This window comes from Syngnathus scovelli, chromosome 9 (genome assembly GCF_024217435.2).
Source record: "Syngnathus scovelli strain Florida chromosome 9, RoL_Ssco_1.2, whole genome shotgun sequence".
In the NCBI taxonomy this organism is placed as follows: Eukaryota; Metazoa; Chordata; class Actinopteri; order Syngnathiformes; family Syngnathidae; genus Syngnathus; species Syngnathus scovelli.
In genome coordinates, this window is record NC_090855.1 from 12,998,692 (window position 1) to 13,016,191 (window position 17,500).

Genomic DNA, 17,500 nt, shown 5'->3' on the forward strand with positions numbered 1-17,500 from the left:
TGTAATAATTATTTTAATCAGTGTCTCGTCGGATTAAAAAAGTTCCACCCTAACTGAACGTTGGCTGCGAGATAATTGTCCCTCTTTAAATTATATTTTTGCCCCATAACGGTTAGAAATGATTCATGTATAACAAACATTATTTCAACTTTTGCCACAATCAAGATTTCAAGATTTATTTTTAGACGTTTATCACGGCAGCGACGTCAACGCAACCGCACTAAGGTTTCGTTTCAACGGCGTTTGTCGCTCCCTGGCGCATCAACAACGGCATGGCCACGATAGGCTTGCTGTTTGATGAAAAGCGTTTTCGTATTTAAAAATTGTAATTAATAAGTTGCCTGTCAATCAAAGGCAAATATTGAGCCCGAAAACCATTCACACTATCGCTGAATTGGAACTGGTGAGTGAAGAACGAGGAATTTTGTGTAGTTTTGTAGTTTCATGGAGCCAACAACAGATTTATTTGGCAGGCAGCAGCAGATAAATCAGTGAAAACATAAGTCTATTATCCCAAAGAATTAAGTTTATTGCTTTTCATTTTTTCATGATATTAATCTTTTCCCCCCATGTGACCTTTTTACAGAAACAAAGCATTGTACGCACACGCGCGCGCGCGCGCACACACACACACACACACAGGAAACAGTATTTACAGTTGCTTGTGTGACACATCAGATACTTTACAATAGAGAGTACAATGTGGCTCATGTTTTTTTTTTATTCCAGAGAATGTAATTAAATTAAATTAAAACTAAAAAACAGCTTTACACTGGATGAATGCTAATACAAAAATAAGTCTCCTGGCATATTTTGTGCACCCCGAAGGATTTACGTGGTGGACATTTCGGGTGTAAAAGAAAGACCAAAGGGCACAATTAAAAACTCAGAAAGCATCCCAATAAGCTCATCATATAAAAACATCTGCTTATGAATTATTGAAACTTTAGATACACATAAGCTTAGAACCTTCTCCCCCCCACCACCAAATAGTGAATTAAATACAGAATAAAATCACGATACAGCTAGCTCTCCTCATAGGTGCTCATCATTAAATATACAACATATTAAAATGCACACACACGCACGCGCTCACACACTCGCAAATGTTCATACAAATTTCAAATATTTGCGCTTTTCTTTACTTTGTTCCTCCCACAGAATGTGCAAGAATATAAAAATTATATTTTCAATGCAGCTTCCAATAAAATAATTTGGCAAACCAAAAGACATATAAATGTGTGTGAAATCAAATTGAAATAAATTGAGAAATAAAATACAAGACGAATGTTTTCCATTAATGTGGCGAACATGATATTAACATCAACCCTAAATAATACAATGTTGTTAAACATTTTGGGTTTTTTTACGCACTCGCAGTCACACCTAGGGGCAAAGTCAATTTAAATAACTGAAGACACAATAGAACCCAATACCAAAATAAACAAAAAACTTATCAAATACTAAAAACGTATGATATGAAAAGATTTTGGGATTAAATTCAAAAGCAAAACGTTGTCACACTACCAGAAATGTACCAAAATAAAATACAAAAAAAAAAAAACAAACAAAAAAACCAGAAACTGAAGCAACCATTTCAAGCATAGGACTACGAAAGTCATTTGAACACAATCCCACTGAATCCACCTTTAGGGGGCAGTATTTTCCCGTGTCTTTGTGAACGTTGATTCAAGCACAGGAAACAAGTCGAGGCCATTCATGTAGATTTAAAGATTCAAATGGCCCTGGGAAGTTAAGTTTTATGATATAAATTTTGGGAAAATGTCTGATGTTGAGGACGTGGACAAAAGGACAGAAAAGCAGAGCAATCAAAACTGAAGTATTAGCTATGGATCATTTTGAGGGTCTCTGCCTCCCTGTGGTGATCATGCAAGATGGCGGGAGGCGGTGGCGGCGTGAGGGGCATCAGGCCCTTGAGAGGGTGGGTGGACACGGGCGGCGGCAGGGATGAAATGGGCGGCAGGGGCAAGACCGCCGCCGTCCCCGGCTTCTTCCCCCCCGACGCGGCGTCTTTGGCAACAGCAAAATCATGCTCGTTATCTGAGCTGCAGTCACTCAAGTCGGTGATCTCCAGATCCGAGTCTGACTCAGCATCACGCTTGATGCCGCCCCGCCTTTCTGTGGGGCTCTGGAGCCCGGGGCCCAGGCTGGGGGGCGTGACCCGGGCGCGCTCCCCACCCAGCAGAGGGTTGCCCAGCTCAGCACGGCCCAGCGAGAGACCACCCTGGTAGGGCAGAGGCCCGGGTCGTCCCCCTGCTGACACCGCCGCCGCTCCACTGTTGGTGCCGACCCCGCCGGCCTCCCCTGGGGGCAGCAGGTTGGAGAAAGGGTGGGGCAACTGAGAGAGGCCACCGGGCAAGGGGCCGGGGTAGAACTGGGAGGGGTAGAGGGAGCCAGGGGGCAGTTTGGGGCAGTTGTTGAGGGAGAAGGCCCCCGGCAGGTAGGGGTTAAAGCCCCACGGGTAGTCGAAGGGCGGGCTGCGGGGGTACGCGCCCAGCAGGGACGGCGGTTTGGTGTAGCAGGGGCCACCTAGCATGCAGGATGACATGAAGGTTAATAGTGTCAAAAATAGAGGACAAAAAGTGGTAAACAGTTGAAAAATACGTAGATTCAAATGAGGAAGGGCTCCTTTGATCAGCGGCAGCTTAAATGTAACACAACCACCTTAAAGTTCCGATTGTTCAAATTCCAAATGAAGTCACACGATCCAAAATCCTACACTTAGGTTTTATTGGTGCAATGAGAGCAAAATGGCGGTGCTTGGCTGGGCGGCAGCGCTGGGACCAACAAACAAAAGCTTCTTCACCTCCGAGTGCATGCAGCCCACTTCCTTCCAACTGCCGAGCTACTCGCTGCCGTGTTTCCCCCTTCGCTTCCCCTCCGTGCGCCAGCCTGCCACCTTATTTACTATGCGGGCCTAATTTGACAGCGCCCAAGTGTGTGTGTGTGTAGCTGGCAGACACATGAATATTGAATCAGTCAGCCGGGCCTCTCTCGCTTGCTTATGAAAACACAGTAATGGGCGCCCACAGGCCACAAACTGAAGCCTGCACCCTCAATTAGGGCCTTCCTGCCTGGGAAGGGATTAGCACGGCGGGGACACATGGGAGGGAGAAGGAAATAAGACCCCAGGACAAACTGTGGAGGATGAAGACCAAGAAGAGGAGGAGGGGAGGGGAAGGGTGGGAGCATCTGTTTACACACTACCTCCCTCGCTTTCTGTATTTTGTGCGTGCGTGTGTGTGCAGGCCATTAAGCAGCATCGGTCACATACACGCGAGTAGTCTCACCTTTCTTCCACTTGTTTGGCAACAGTATGTCCAAGGCGGTGGCTAAGTGGGTCTCACTTAACAGTCTTGACTTCAGGCTGCCATCTCTCTTATTTCCTTAAATAATAATTGAGCCACTGAGAACATAAAGTGCATTGCTGCCAAACGTAGGTGACATTTTTCAACCGAGCGATATCGTTCAAACGTGATGCAAAGTTGTTTGAACGTACCGGTAAAATTATTTGGTAAAGTTGTCAATACTTGGTGGCATTATGTGACAAAAAGAAATGCTGTTTTTAGCATTTAGCCTGTTTCAGTAGTAAGGTGATGAATTTTACGTGAGACGTTGAGGACGAACAAAATTAAGCAATTGGATTGACTGGGATGGATGCTCTCAGTGGCTCAATCGCTCCTGCCTGCATCGCCTGTCGGCCATCTTACTGTCTGCAAGTTTGCCACGCACGTTCTCACCTGAACCGAGGAAAGGAAAGTTGTCCAGTCGCAGCTTGTCTCCCTCGGGCCCCTGCGCTGCGCTGCCCCGATCAAACAGGGACGATGCTCGGCCCGAGTCGGGCAGGCGAGGAAACAGGGACTGGATGGCCTACATGGCCAAAGACAAAAAAAAATACAAAATGAAATAATAAAAGGTAAACCTTTATTTCTTTTTTATTTACAAGTGAAGCAAAACAAAAAAAGTTACTTTTTTCCAGGAAAACTTAAAGCTAATATTGTCATCTGAGGAAATGTTATATTATATGAATCTGAATAAAGTATTGCTAGGGTGAGAAAAAGGTAACATTTCAGGAGGGAACATTCTAAGAATCAGCAAGCTACAGAAAAATAGCAGTGGCGCCGCAGAAGTGCAGACACGTGAAGCAAACGGCGTTGGAGCGGAGGCAAGGACGGCAGATACAAGGGCTGTCACGGGCTTGGGGCTGCGAAGGTGAGGACGCGTTTGAGGCTGCGAAGGACAAATGAGGAGGAAAGCGGGAAGATTAGGACGACCGGCGAGCCAGATCTGACGGCGTGACACTCGCTGGGGACGCCGCAGACGAGCTGAAACAAATGGAACAGATGAATCCGGGGACCCGCCGGGACAAAGGATGGATTTTTGTCCCCCTATTCCCCGGATCAATATCCTGTGTCACCCCGAGTTTGAAAGGCAAGAGCATAGTCCCCGAGCCGCCAGATCCGCGTTTGCTTAACAAAGCGCATTAAGGAGGCGCACCATTGATCCCATCTGACGTGGCCCCGCTTTCATTTGAGATCGATGACGCGCCGAAGACGCGGGATGAGAGAGAGGAGGGGATCATGTCGTCTTTGGGGCGCCCGAGGGGGGTTAAACACGACCTAAAGCCTTCTCCTTGTGACCTTAAGCAAGTGACGAAGACACGCTCGCTGTACTTTTTTTTTCAGATCAGGCGGAAACCTTTGAGTACTCGTACACCGAGCACACATCCAGTGTTGTGATCCTCCGTCGGCGGCCCAAACAAGCTACTTGGGTGACTCCTCATCCTACAAGCGACTCAGGATATCATTCTTCCAAAAAGAAGCTTTGAGCTGTTCATTTCCAACTTCCAGAAAGTAAATGAGAATTACACAGGCACGTAACCAAACCACATCATTTGGCCTGCGGAAAGTCGGTTAGCTTGATGCTAACATTCAAAGCAAAATGCCACTGACGGGTTAACAAAACTAGCATTGATTTTGCCTTTAAGCCTCTAAGCAAGGGATATTTGAACACAAACAATGAGGTGACACATGTAGACTGATGATGCAATTGTTTTGGGGTGCAATGGAATAAATTAGAGTTGTAGTGATAGTAGTTGTTGAATGTCCTTTCTAAATTTCAAAATTTGTCAAATCTGTCATAATTCCCCCACCCCCCACCATCAGGTTGGACAACAAAAAACATTTACAAATGCGTGGCAGCGTCAGGTTTAAGGCTGCTTTTTTATGATTTTCATCCATCCAGGAAAGGCGCAGCAGGTACCCGCTAGTTGCAACGGCGAAACCGCATGGCAGCAATAGATTTTTGTTGGAATGAAATCAATTTCTTAATGAAAAAAAAACAGCACGTCTGCTTTTGCCAATCTTCTCTCACGCTAATTACACGGCATGCAAATGACATTTGATCGGCCACGCCGAAAGCCGATCGAGTGTGAAATGTCGGCGTACCTCGGGAGTGCAGTCGGGTGCGCCGGAGCCTCCGTTGAAGTGGTTCTGGGCCAGGAAGAAGGGCGAGTTGGCCATGTCCAGGATGGGGTAGTTGACCAGTACCACCTTGCTGAAGTTGAACTTGTACGTGAAGCGCTTGCCTTTGGTTTTGTGCAAAATGCGCTTGTTGTAGTAATACCTGCAAAAAGGCGGATGAAGGACAGCACAGCTTAGCAACGCTGGGCCAGCCCACGATGGGCTACAATGTGGGGTGTACAGTTGCTGAGTGGTTCACTCGTCTGCGTCACAGTCCCGAGGGTCAGTGTTTGAATCCTGACTCAGGCCCTCCTGTGCGGAGTTTAAAAACAGACCTTGTTTTTGTTTGTAGCTGACAAACTCAAAATAGCGCTGTGCCACCACTGAGGTGTGTGTGTGTGTGTGTGTGTGTGTGTGTGTGTGTGTGTGTGCGTGTGTGTGTGCGTGCGTGCGTGCGTGTGTGTGCGTGTGTGTGCGTGCGTGTGTGTGCGTGCGTGTGTGTGCGTGCGTGTGTGTGTGTGCACGCGCTACAGCCACCTGGCTCAGTCCAAAGAGTGGAACACTCAGGCAGGAGTGCAGAAAACCCAAATTCAGTCTTTCAGGTGCATGTTGACTAAATGTAGCCTCGCTTTGTTTGAAAGTAAGCGTTAAGACACCTCATTATGCAGGACATCAACCTGCTCGGAGGAGCGCGTACGGATCGGCGCCCAAACGCGCGTTTTGCTTGATGTGGCAATGACGCGTTGGCGCTTAATTGAGCAATTAAGTAAGGCTAATTAAGGAGGCTAATTGTGGCCCCGGCCTATTCATAACAATTAGCCTCCCGCGACAACCCCTATTAAGAAGCGGCCAAGAAAAACAGGCGCAAGAATGGGGAGGGGGCAACGCATTTGGGGGTGCCCCAAGATGTGCTTGAAATTAAACAAGTTTCCAAAGTCCCCCAAACTTCATCTGGAAAATTGACTTTGTTTGGCGGCCGGCTCCTGACAACTTCCCATTAAGATGCCCACCGCCGATAAAGAGCAGCAATTGAGGATTATTGACATTCCCTGAGCGGAGGTTCCAAACTTGAACACTTCTTTTATATCGCTATGTCAACTTGAGCTTACGTAAGGAATATTTGGCATTTGGAGATACCGGCAACGTCCCAGAAGTGCTGACAATTTTCTGTTAGAGATCAGTTTGATACATTTTGAAGTTATACAATCATACGTCGACAGAATCTGGCTTGTTGTGGCAACATCGGTGCCAGTGGGTGAGCAAATACCTCAATGCTCGGCTGAGTTTATCGTAGTTCATGTGCGGTTTACACTTCCTAATACCCCACAGTCGGGCCACCTCATCGGGGTCCTTGATGACGAACTCGCCATAGTCGCCCTGCCACGCGATCACTCCCTGGTACTCCTCCTTCTGCAGCAGCTCCAGGATGAAGTGCCACAGTTGGATCTGCCGCGAGCCCGGGCTTGATTCGGGCTTGTAGGCCCAGTCCGGGAAGGCAAACCCTGCACAGAGGCGGAGTGGAGAACTTAAGAGGCCCATCGTTAATTCCGTCCATCGCCGGCGGGGACGAGGAGATCGCCGTCTGGATGAGCGATGAAGGTGAAGGATGAGGTGTTTAATAGAACAGCGCCTGCCCTGAGCTGCAGGCTGCGGGCTGCACGGATTGCTCAGGTGTGCGATGACGAGGGATGTGATTGATGCTGCTGCAGCGCGCACGCACACAATCCTTCAAGCTGCCCGTTTGCACATCACACACATCGAGTCGCGTCTGTACTCGGCGAACAATCAAAGTCATCGCAAAGCTGGACCGGAGGGTGGACCCCCGCCAAGGCTATGTCGCGGTAAACCCGGTCAGACCCGGGAAACAAATACAGCACATTTAATCGTGTTGTATATCGAATAGAGAGTGCTCTTGCAATAATCGATGTCACGCCGTCGCTCTTTAAACGCAAAACAAGTTAGAAGCGAATCGAGAGCGCGATTCAGCCCCGAGTTGGTAAACAGCTTGACTTGGGGAACTCAACTTGATTTGCTAAAATTTTGTTCCCCTCTAATAAAAGCTGCCGAGCAACAAGTGGTCAAGCAATGCATTTTCTGACACGACAACCAATAGAAATTGAGAAATTCTGACGTAAAAAAAACATTACGTTTTGGTTGTGACATTTCAGAATAAATCACACACGACATTTCATATAACCTGTTACAGTTTGACATCCAATCATGAACATGATTAAAACAATACTCTCAGGCATAGATTCTTTATCCTTACTCATGATAATGTTCATGACCGTTGTACTATACTGCCTCCTGGTGGCCACCAGAAGGAGCATCGCAATGAATTAGACAGTAACATGAAATCATCATGCACCCAATGTTTGTTTTTCTGTTTTTACAACACAAAGGCATTTTTTAAAAAACATTTTTGCGTAGTGTCTGGAACTGATTGGTGGCATTCCCGTTAACTTGAGTGTTTGGTGTTCCCAACCTGGCGTCCAAAGCGCGGGTACCGGAGGGAGCAGCAGATCGCTGACGCAGTTGCAGTCCATGCCTCTGCAACCCCTGACAAAACAAACACGAAAATCATTCATCACTCCGCAAGTTGAGAACCGAGGTGAGCGCACATTTGATTTGGCCGAAGGACGCGAGCGGCGCCCGCTCCGAAACGTGGCTGGTATTGATGCGCGAGGCGGCAAGGTTGTCTTTGCTATCGCGATGGAGCGGTTGATGGACGTGATCCTGCGCACCCACCTGAGGCCGAGCGTGATGCAACGTGTTGGACATCGGCGCCGGCCCATCCATAAGCAGCAGCGCTGCGCTTCAACGCCACGTTAAACTTTCATTTGATTTAATCGGGCCGAATTTTACAGTATTCTTGCATAATCGGCCCACGAAAAGTTTGCAGCATTTTTGTTTATTCGACACGTTACTTGGAATATGCATAGAGGAACTTTTGGAGTGCGAGAGAAGTTTGTGTTGAACTCGCAAAATGGTAAGTAGATGTAACACTGCAAGCAAATGCATGTCAAAATTGTAAGCTGATACTTTAATGACTCAACTATGATTACATACTGACTGAATTGGGATTTCAATCAAAGTTGTTTGGATTTTTTTTTTTATCTATCTATCTATCTATCTATCTATCTATCTATCTATCTATCTATCTATCTATCTATCTATCTATCTATCTATCTATCTATCTATCTAGGGTTAATTGCTAATACATTTTCAAATTTAAAATGTGTTTTTCTTCTGATAACAGGGCAATTGTGTTTGTAGCCAGAAAATTCCGGTGAGAGCAGGCTCAAAAGTAACTGTTGAATTCCAATTAGTCACGTTGCATCTTTTTTTTTTTTTTTTTAAACATGCCAGCAGGTCTAAGCGAGGTAGGGGGTGTTAGCGGCATGTAAATCAGTGAAATGCTAATCGTAGTGCTAATGATGCGAGCAGGAGAGGATTTGGGCTGGCGGTGCGGTCGACACACGGCAAATTTTCATCTGTGCTGCTCTATAAAAGATCACATGAAGAAGAAGAAAAAGAAGAAGAAGAAGAAGAAGAAGAAGAAGGAAGAGGAGAAGAAATGCCCTGGCCTGACCACTGCCTCTTCAACTGCTGTGCTGCCTCTTTTTTTTTTTTTTTTTTTTAGCCATCTTTAATGCTGCCCTCTGCATCGCTGCCTTTGCACTTCTTCTTCTGCCTCTATTTAATTATGCTCTGTGAATTTGGGATTTTTCCCTCCAGCATTGAAATAGAACGTGAATTATTAAGGTATGTTTGTATAAATTATTATTGCTAACTCCAGGCACTTTCTCTCTCTCTCTGTGTCTCTCTGTGTCTCTCTGTGTCGCTCTCTCTCTCTCTCTTTTCAGAAAGACTCCCTCTCTCCACCTGCTCCTGGCCTTTGGATGGGAGCAACTCTCTTGCTCACTTTGTTTTTGTTTGTTTGTTTGTTTGTTTTTTGCTCTACTCCTTTCTGTCTTTAGATGTACATCGCTGGCCTTATTGGTTCTTTTTAACCACTCATCACATCATTCCTTATTTATTTTGCTCCCTCTCCCATTGTACTCACACAATAAGTCACACAATGTGTGTACAAAATCCAGCCAGGGTGGTGTTTGCAAGCCTAAAGCCCATTTTTTGGAGGCTCGCAGATAGATTCATAGCTACGTTTCTCTTTCCATCAGAGTCTCACCACTCAGGTGAATTCTTCTTTTCCGCCACCGATTCTGCGTGTCGTCAGGCTCTCCCCGAGCCCTGCCTCTCCATCTGGCGCCGCCCCCTCGGTGCATTTGTGTCGGCGCAGTAATTTTCCGTTTGATTTCGGAGGTAATGCATTTTTTAGAAATCAAAGAGGAAGCGAGGCAACCCTCCCCTCCTCCCCCACCACCTCCTCCGCCCACCGCTAACCCCTCAGCTCCCCGCCCAGGGCCAGAGAGGAGATAAAGGAGCCTCCATCATTTCCTTGTTAGTTTTGATTTGGCCAGCGCAGGGCTTTCAAGTTCCTCCCCATCACCCCCAGAAACATTATAACTAGCAGCCCAGGGAATAGTGCCGCTCGTGCACACTTGCGCCTACACGCACTCGCTGATACACACACACACACACACACACACACACACACACACACACACACACACACACACACACACGCACACGCACACACACACACGCACGCACACACTCACACATGCACACATGCACACATGCACACACACACATACGCGGAGAGCGCGGTACAAACGCGCAGTTATTCAGGTAGCCGACACAAATAAAGACATAGAGCCCATCGATAGTGACTGAATCGATACGGCCAGAGAGTACTTTGTTTTGCCAAAAACGACGGCGTTGAAAGAGCACAAAAGAAAGAGTGCGATTTCTTGGGGAGGGGGCGCAGAGGACGCCGTACCCCAAACAAAAGGGGCCTTTGCCAGCCCTGATGATGGATCGCATGTTGACAATGCACCAAACAGCGTGGGCCAAAGGCAGCAGCCCACAAGAACATTTCAGGCGGCCCACGGTGAAATGCTACAACCAGCCACATTTGCATAATTTTACAATGAGACTTTACCAAACTGCAGCCTTTTTCATGGACTTTCACCGACTTGGAGCAAACTCCAGAGCGTCTAGTCAGCCCACTTCGCTGGGCACACCGAACTTGTGTTGGTTGACGTCATGTGTGTTGGGAGACGTCTTCTTCCCACCAAACAGGTCTGACTGATGTTGGCGTTAACAAGTGGTCCCAGTGGAAGTCAGGTTAGTTTGCCAGTAGTTTCAAGTGACTGTATTCAACCAGGGTGTGAAGGGGAGGGGGGGGGGGGTGTCAGTGAGACAACATTACGCTTCTCCAGTGCTGTCAAAAGAAGAGTGACGGGTCACGATATAAAAAGATGGAGAGGCGCTTTCGCTTTGCAGCACATGAAACAAACTTTGTGCATGCGTCTCATCTTTTTTGGGGGTTGAGGGGTGCCCCCTGAAAAAGGGCTGAGCGAGCCCTCCGCCCCATCTTCTCTTTTCTTGGCTCTCGCTCCATCGTTCCTCCTCTTCTCTCGCCGTCTTCCTCTCCCTGGTTAGCTCTGACACACTGCTCCGCCTCAGGCAGCAACAACACAGGGACTGCGTTAGTTAGAATAGAAGTGTGTGTGTGTGTGTGTGTGTGTGTGTGTGTGTGTGTGTGTGTGTGTGTGTGTGTGTGTGTGTGTGTGTGTGTGTGTGTGTGTGTGTGTGTGTGTGTGTGTGTCTGTGTGTGTGTGTGTGTGTGCGCGTGTGTGTGTGTGTGTGCGCGTGTGTGTGTAGGGGGGGGGGGGTTAGGGACCTGTTCTTCCACCAACATTGCCATATGGAAAATATTTTCTAAATGTCAATAAAATTGTTATTGTTCTAGGTGTTGGACATTCTAACATTCGGGGAAAAAAGTTAAATATATTTCTAAGCCAAAACAAAAACATCACAATGTGGTGATTTTCTGTTAAGAATCACAAACAATAACACAATAATAAAACAAGGTTTAATCAACCAGTTATTTACCGGTTGCACTTCCAAGTTGCACCCCAAAAAATAATGGCAGAGTGAAAAGGCCTTAACGTAAACTTTCCACGAGGGCCGACGGGCATCCACATCCACCCTTTTCAGTGAACAAATTTCAATTAGCTGCAAAATATCCTTTGCCAGGCCATACAAGCCAGACACTTGTCAACCAAATAAAATCCATTAAAATCTCCTGGGGGACTACTTTTTGCTGTGGATGGTTACAGATATAGTGTTGACACTGTGGCTCTTTGGTGTAGCACAATTTAGCATGTTAAACATAATATATTTGATGCTAATTGGTACAAGTGACATGTAATAAAAGTCCAAGGTGAGGGGGCAGGGTGCATGCACCCCCATCCCCAACAGAGTTTATTTGCTGGATGGAGGGAGATGAACCCCTCACAAGTTTGGAAGAGCAGGTGAAGAGTGCACTCTTCACCCATGGCAAGAGATAGCAGGATGTATTAGTATGACATATGGTATGGAATGGAAAAGGGGGGCTGAAAAAATAAATAAGGAAAAAGACTGGGGTAGTAAGAGGATGAAGAAGAAAGTATCAATCGATAGGGTTAAATTATTCATCGTCATTAATTATCGATCGCTCTCCGTTGCCGGGGCTCGTCCACCTCGCGCCCGAGTTGAAAGGCGGGAAAGCGGGCTTTATTAAAACCGGCTCGGGCCTCATTGTTTCATGTCCCGCGGCTAAAAAAAGGGAAAAGAGAGGGAAAAAAGAGCGCTGGAGTTTAGTTTGGCCAAGCTATCACTATCAGCGCGCTCGTGCTTAGAGGGGCTGGCGCGCGTGCACGGCGGCGGCAGCGGCGTCTCGCTCGGATCGATGAGTGATCAATGGCTCGCGCGGACTAATAGCCCGAGAGCGCCTTTGATCTCGCGGATGAGAGATCAAAAAACGCGCGCGGGAGCGAGGCGGCGAGCTGATCTTCGTGCGCGTGCGCGCGCACTCGCGAGGTTTGGTTTTGGTTAGCAGTAAAATAAAATGCTCAGCAGCCTCTCTGGTGCGTGAAGGAAAATGTGAAATCTGAAATGTGAGGGTGGTGACTAAAAAGTGGACTAAAATATTACGTGTACTTCATATGCATAGATTTTGGTACAACATACATGAATCTTCTATGTAAGTAATAAGATAAATAAAGCACCTTGTCTCCTCAGGACATACAAAGCTCTTCTGCATGCATTTGACAGGCTTCCTTTACACCAATGTTACTTTCCAGTTGGCCAGGCATGGTAATCTTTTGAACCAAAACAACTCCCTCAACATTATTTTCTTTCTCTAGTACCAAATTGCTGGCAAACAACTGCAGGACAGTACAAAAGTCAGTTGAAAGAAATTGAGTCAAAATACAAAAAGTCCTGCCGAGCTACAAAAACAGATGTGCTCAAACCTCATTGAATAAAGTACATAAGCAGACAAGTATATTCATATATTAAATCAATAAAAGAAAAATTTTAAGCATATAATTATACCTACACACCAAATCAATAAATAAGACATAACTAGACATTTTTGATAAGTGGTAATGAGGAAGGTTTTTATAAACTTCATGATCTGATAGATATTTCTGAGCACTTTGAAATAACAAATGTCTTTTGATATATGGTCTAAATAGCTTAATGACCCTTAAGGAACTGTGTAATGCATGCCTGATGTTTTTCTCTAAATCATGGACACGGCCAGAGTCGTCTTGACCGTTCAGTACTTGATTGTATCTTATGTTTTGACTAATGCTAGACGCCAGTTTTTGATTACTACTGAACGCTCTGCACAGAGGGAAATATTTTGCCGAACAAAGAAAGAATGAGGTACGATAGTGTATGCCCAAGATTGGAGAAGAATGTTCACAGGAAGGTCACGTGGAGATAAAACCAGCAGGTGCCAGAGGGAGCCAGCCAAGGACTCGGCCAAAGATGATCGCCAAGGCCGAAAGACGGGATGGAAGACAACAGCCCACACACACACCGAATCGCACATAACCAGTACCCACTCCCATGGCGAACTTGCCCCACACCAAAGACTCATCACCCATCAAACTCGGCCCACACTGGCATCTGCCTTCAACACCATTGTGCCGCAGCGACTCATCTGCAAACTCGACGAGCTGGGCCTCAGTACCTCCCTCTGCAACTGGATACTGGACTTCCTCTGTCAGAGGCCTCAGGTGGTGCGTGTTGGCGACAAAATCTCCGCCAGCATCACGCTGAGCACGGGAGCCCCCCAGGGCTGCGTGCTCAGTCCATTGCTCTTCACCCTGCTGACGCATGACTGCACTGCGACCTACAGCGACAACCGCATAGTGAAGTTTGCTGACGACACGACTCTGGTGGGTCTCATCACGAAGGGCGACGAGACTCGGTACAGGTCGGAAGTTGACCTTCTGACCACGTGGTGCAGGGACAACAACCTCCTGCTGAACGTCAATAAGACCAAGGAAATGATTGTTGACTTCCGGAAGGGTCACACAACACACCTGCCGCTGATCATCGACGGTGCTGTGGTGGAGAGGGTGAGCTGCACCAAGTTCCTGGGGGTGCACATCAGTGAGGACCTCTCCTGGTCCGAAAACACCTCGTCACTGGCAAAGAAAGCTCAGCGCCGCTTGTACTTCCTGCGGAAGCTCAGGCGTGCATGTGCTCCTCAGGCAGTCCTGTCTACATTTTACCGTGGCACCATTGAGAGCGTCCTCACCAGTTGCATCGCTGTCTGGGGTGGTAACTGCACTGAACAGAACTTGAAGGCCCTGCAGCGCATAGTGAATACGGCTGGTAAGATTATTGGTGCTTCGCTACCCTCCCTGAAGGACATTTACACCTCCCATGTCGCCCGCAAGGCAACCTCGATTGCCAGAGATGTGAGTCACCCGGCTCACTCTTTGTTTGACCTTCTGCCCTCTGGGAAGAGGTACAGGAGCCTGCGCTCCCGCACCACCAGACTCGCCAACAGCTTCTTTCTCCAGGCTGTTAGGGCCCTGAACTCGCTACCCCCTTCTGCGTAGCGTGCGGCACTGTTGCGCTACTTTCGGGAATGTCTGCTGTACGCGCACTTGCTCCTTTTTTTTTCTGCTCCTCCTATTTATTTATTTATTTATTTATTTATTTATTTATTTATTTATTTATTGTTGTGTTATTTATTCATATTTATTCAGCACGCTTTTGTTATACTTGTTTACTTGTTTGTCTGTTGTGAGCCATGTCTTGTCACCGTGGGATAGGGGGGAACGAAATTTCGGTTTCTTTGTGTGTCTTTGGCATGTGGAGAAATTGACAATAAAGCTGACTTTGACTTTGACTTTGATGTGCAGCTGATATAAGCTAACCCAAGATCCTTGAACGTTGCCTTTTCTGAACGGAGACTTTCCGCTCTTGAAGGGCCCAGCGCTGTATTGTACTTTCCTGAAAACAGAGCTTTTTGAACAAGAATTGTGATTGAACTCAACCAACCTGTGTAAGTCTAATTTCTGCTTCAGTGTCTTAGCATTTTCCTAAATCTGAAGAAATCAAACGAGCACGCAGTGAGTAAATTGGATAACAGGTGATTGGCAATGGCTTTTGCTGTGAGGCGCAGATAACGCGCTCCCTAAATTGTGGACAAAATCCAACACAGTCAAATTGTTGGAAAGGTCACTTGTGCATCATTTCTCTATTTTTGTATCCTGAAGCTGTCGCTATACTTTCAATGTACTTTGGTTTTGTCATGCCAATTTTACTAACGTCATATTACGCTCAACACTAATCCCAATGTCAGCTGTCTGATTTCTATCTGACTGACATGCACCGGCCTGATTCACATCTGAGGATATGGAATACTTGCCGTGACGGATATCCTAAAACGCCGAACGGGAGAAAAAAAAAACACATTGCAAAAATGTCACTCCAACCAAATCCTGCATTAAAATACTTGTGTGTTTTTTCTCCCCCCTTCGTGTTCTGACAAGGCGATGCTGCGACAACAAGGGAACCATCTGTTGGTTGCTCACAACAGATAAACCTAAATGTTGAACAGAGGCTGTGATTTACCGAAGTCAAATTCCTTGTTTGGCACGCTCAAACATGGCGAATAAAAAACTCTTGAATCTTGAATCTTGAATCTTGAACTGTCCTGTGAGCTCAAATTCACGCCTGTAGAGAATACAGTAATCCCTCGTTTATCATGGCTAATTGGTTCCAAAAACCGCCCGTGATAAGTGAAATCCGCGAAGTACGGTCACCCGCTCATCTGTCCTCGTTTTTTAATTTTTAAAAAAATTTTTATCTGTACATTTTTTGTGTGTCAATAAATGTATATGAAACCATTTAAGTGCATATTTTATTATTAGAACATTAAATAATTGTTTCAAACATGTAAATAATACATTAATAGTATAAATAACATACAGAAAATTTAGTTTAAATATTGAAAATGTAAATATTATACGTGTGCGTGTAACATGTTAACAAGAAGTACTGGGCAGGCTAACGGGTTAGCGGAAAGATGCTAATTCGCGATCGTGCCAACACACGAAAACGGACCTCTAAAGGAATTTAAACGAACATTTGGAGCAATGCTACATTGTCCTAAAGGTTAGACATGGGCAAATTACGGCCCGCGGGACACATCCGGCCCACGGGGCCGTTTAATCCGGCCGGCCAAACCTGAATAAATTGTATTATTAAAAATTTTTTGGGTCATTTTTCCTGCAATTACTATGTTTCCCCAATAGATGGGGAAGCGTCCGCCCGCGCATTTACTCCCGGAAGCCGTGTCAGAAAGCTCGGTGCGCACTCACAAGTGCGTGTTCGTACTAAATAGTACGGACCCGGCGCACTCCGCGCTCTATTTCCATCAGTGCCAAATTTCGAGTGTGGGCTGTGACGTCAGCATTCTCGTAATTCGCGCACTGAGCTTTCAGATAAGGTTTTACGCTAATGCCACCCACAAACCTTCCCCTGGAATCCTTCCATTAAAATGAGTGGCCCGAGGAAAAGAAAGGTGGACACTGAGTGCCGAGTGTTTAAAAAAAAGAGTGGACCATTTGACTCGACCTATGTGTGTGAGCAGACGCTCAGCCACATAAACGTCAACAAAGCCCGTCACAGATCTAGGTTAATGGACGGACACCTCGGCTCTATCCTAAGAATTACCACAACAAATTTTACTCCAGACCATGATGCCCTAGCAAAAAAGGGAGACCAACAATACTATTGATTTCTTTATTACTTTATTTAGATGTATTCTTTCACTGATTCTTCAAGATGATGTATTTGGTCAGAATGTTTGCCGTTTGATGTGATTTCGCCTCATTAGATAAACCTATTTCATAAATCTGACCTGCAGGTGCTGAAGTTATGGAAACTATTATTCATAATAACGTCGTATTTAATGAGAATCGCTGATAGTAGTTTTTTGGTGAAATATTATTTTAATGCTGTTAATAAATGCATTTGTTTTCAAAAAGCTTTTTTTGAATATACATGCTTTCATAATTATTCATAATAACAGTGTCGTATTTAATTAGAATCACTGATAGTAGTTTTTTGGTGAAATATTTTTTTAATGCTGTTAATAAATGCATTTGTTTTCAAAAAGCTTTTTTTGAATATCCATGCTTTACTACCTACTAAAAGTAACAACCTTTTATGCAATGACCTTTACATGTCATTTCTATTACTTCACACAAATACTACATCCATCTGCTCCTGGTTCGGCCCCCCAGTCAAAATTTAGAACCCAATTCGGCCTGCAAGTCAAAAAGTTTGCCCACCCCTGGGTTAGACACATGATCGTTCATTTCTGTTGTTAGGAGACCCACTTACATCGTCAATGACTCCTGTACCACTGTAACCGACATATGTACACGAACGTAAAACAGGAAGTGGTATCGCCTGAAAACGGCCTTCAAAATAAATCACCCTACCTCAAATGAAAGCACGGCTGAATCACATAAATAACATGGAGAATTCGTAACACATACTGTAGATATGTTTTTAGAACAACTTTTATT

General features: G+C 45.8%; 1 protein-coding gene across 1 annotated transcript in view; it reads right to left on the reverse strand.

The window, feature by feature from the left end:
• Positions 1–508: 508 nt before the first annotated feature.
• The window catches only part of erfl1 (Ets2 repressor factor like 1), a 39,846-nt gene continuing 22,854 nt past the window's right edge, over positions 509–17,500 (reverse strand). Inside the window, exons 3-7 of the mRNA XM_049731689.2 lie at positions 7,969–8,042; positions 6,751–6,985; positions 5,469–5,646; positions 3,762–3,891; positions 509–2,550 (exon numbers count right to left, since the gene is read on the reverse strand). Coding sequence (XP_049587646.1) covers positions 1,844–2,550; positions 3,762–3,891; positions 5,469–5,646; positions 6,751–6,985; positions 7,969–8,029 — 1,311 coding nt within the window. The 5' untranslated portion in view covers positions 8,030–8,042 and the 3' untranslated portion in view covers positions 509–1,843. The remainder of the gene's footprint in view (positions 2,551–3,761; positions 3,892–5,468; positions 5,647–6,750; positions 6,986–7,968; positions 8,043–17,500) is intronic.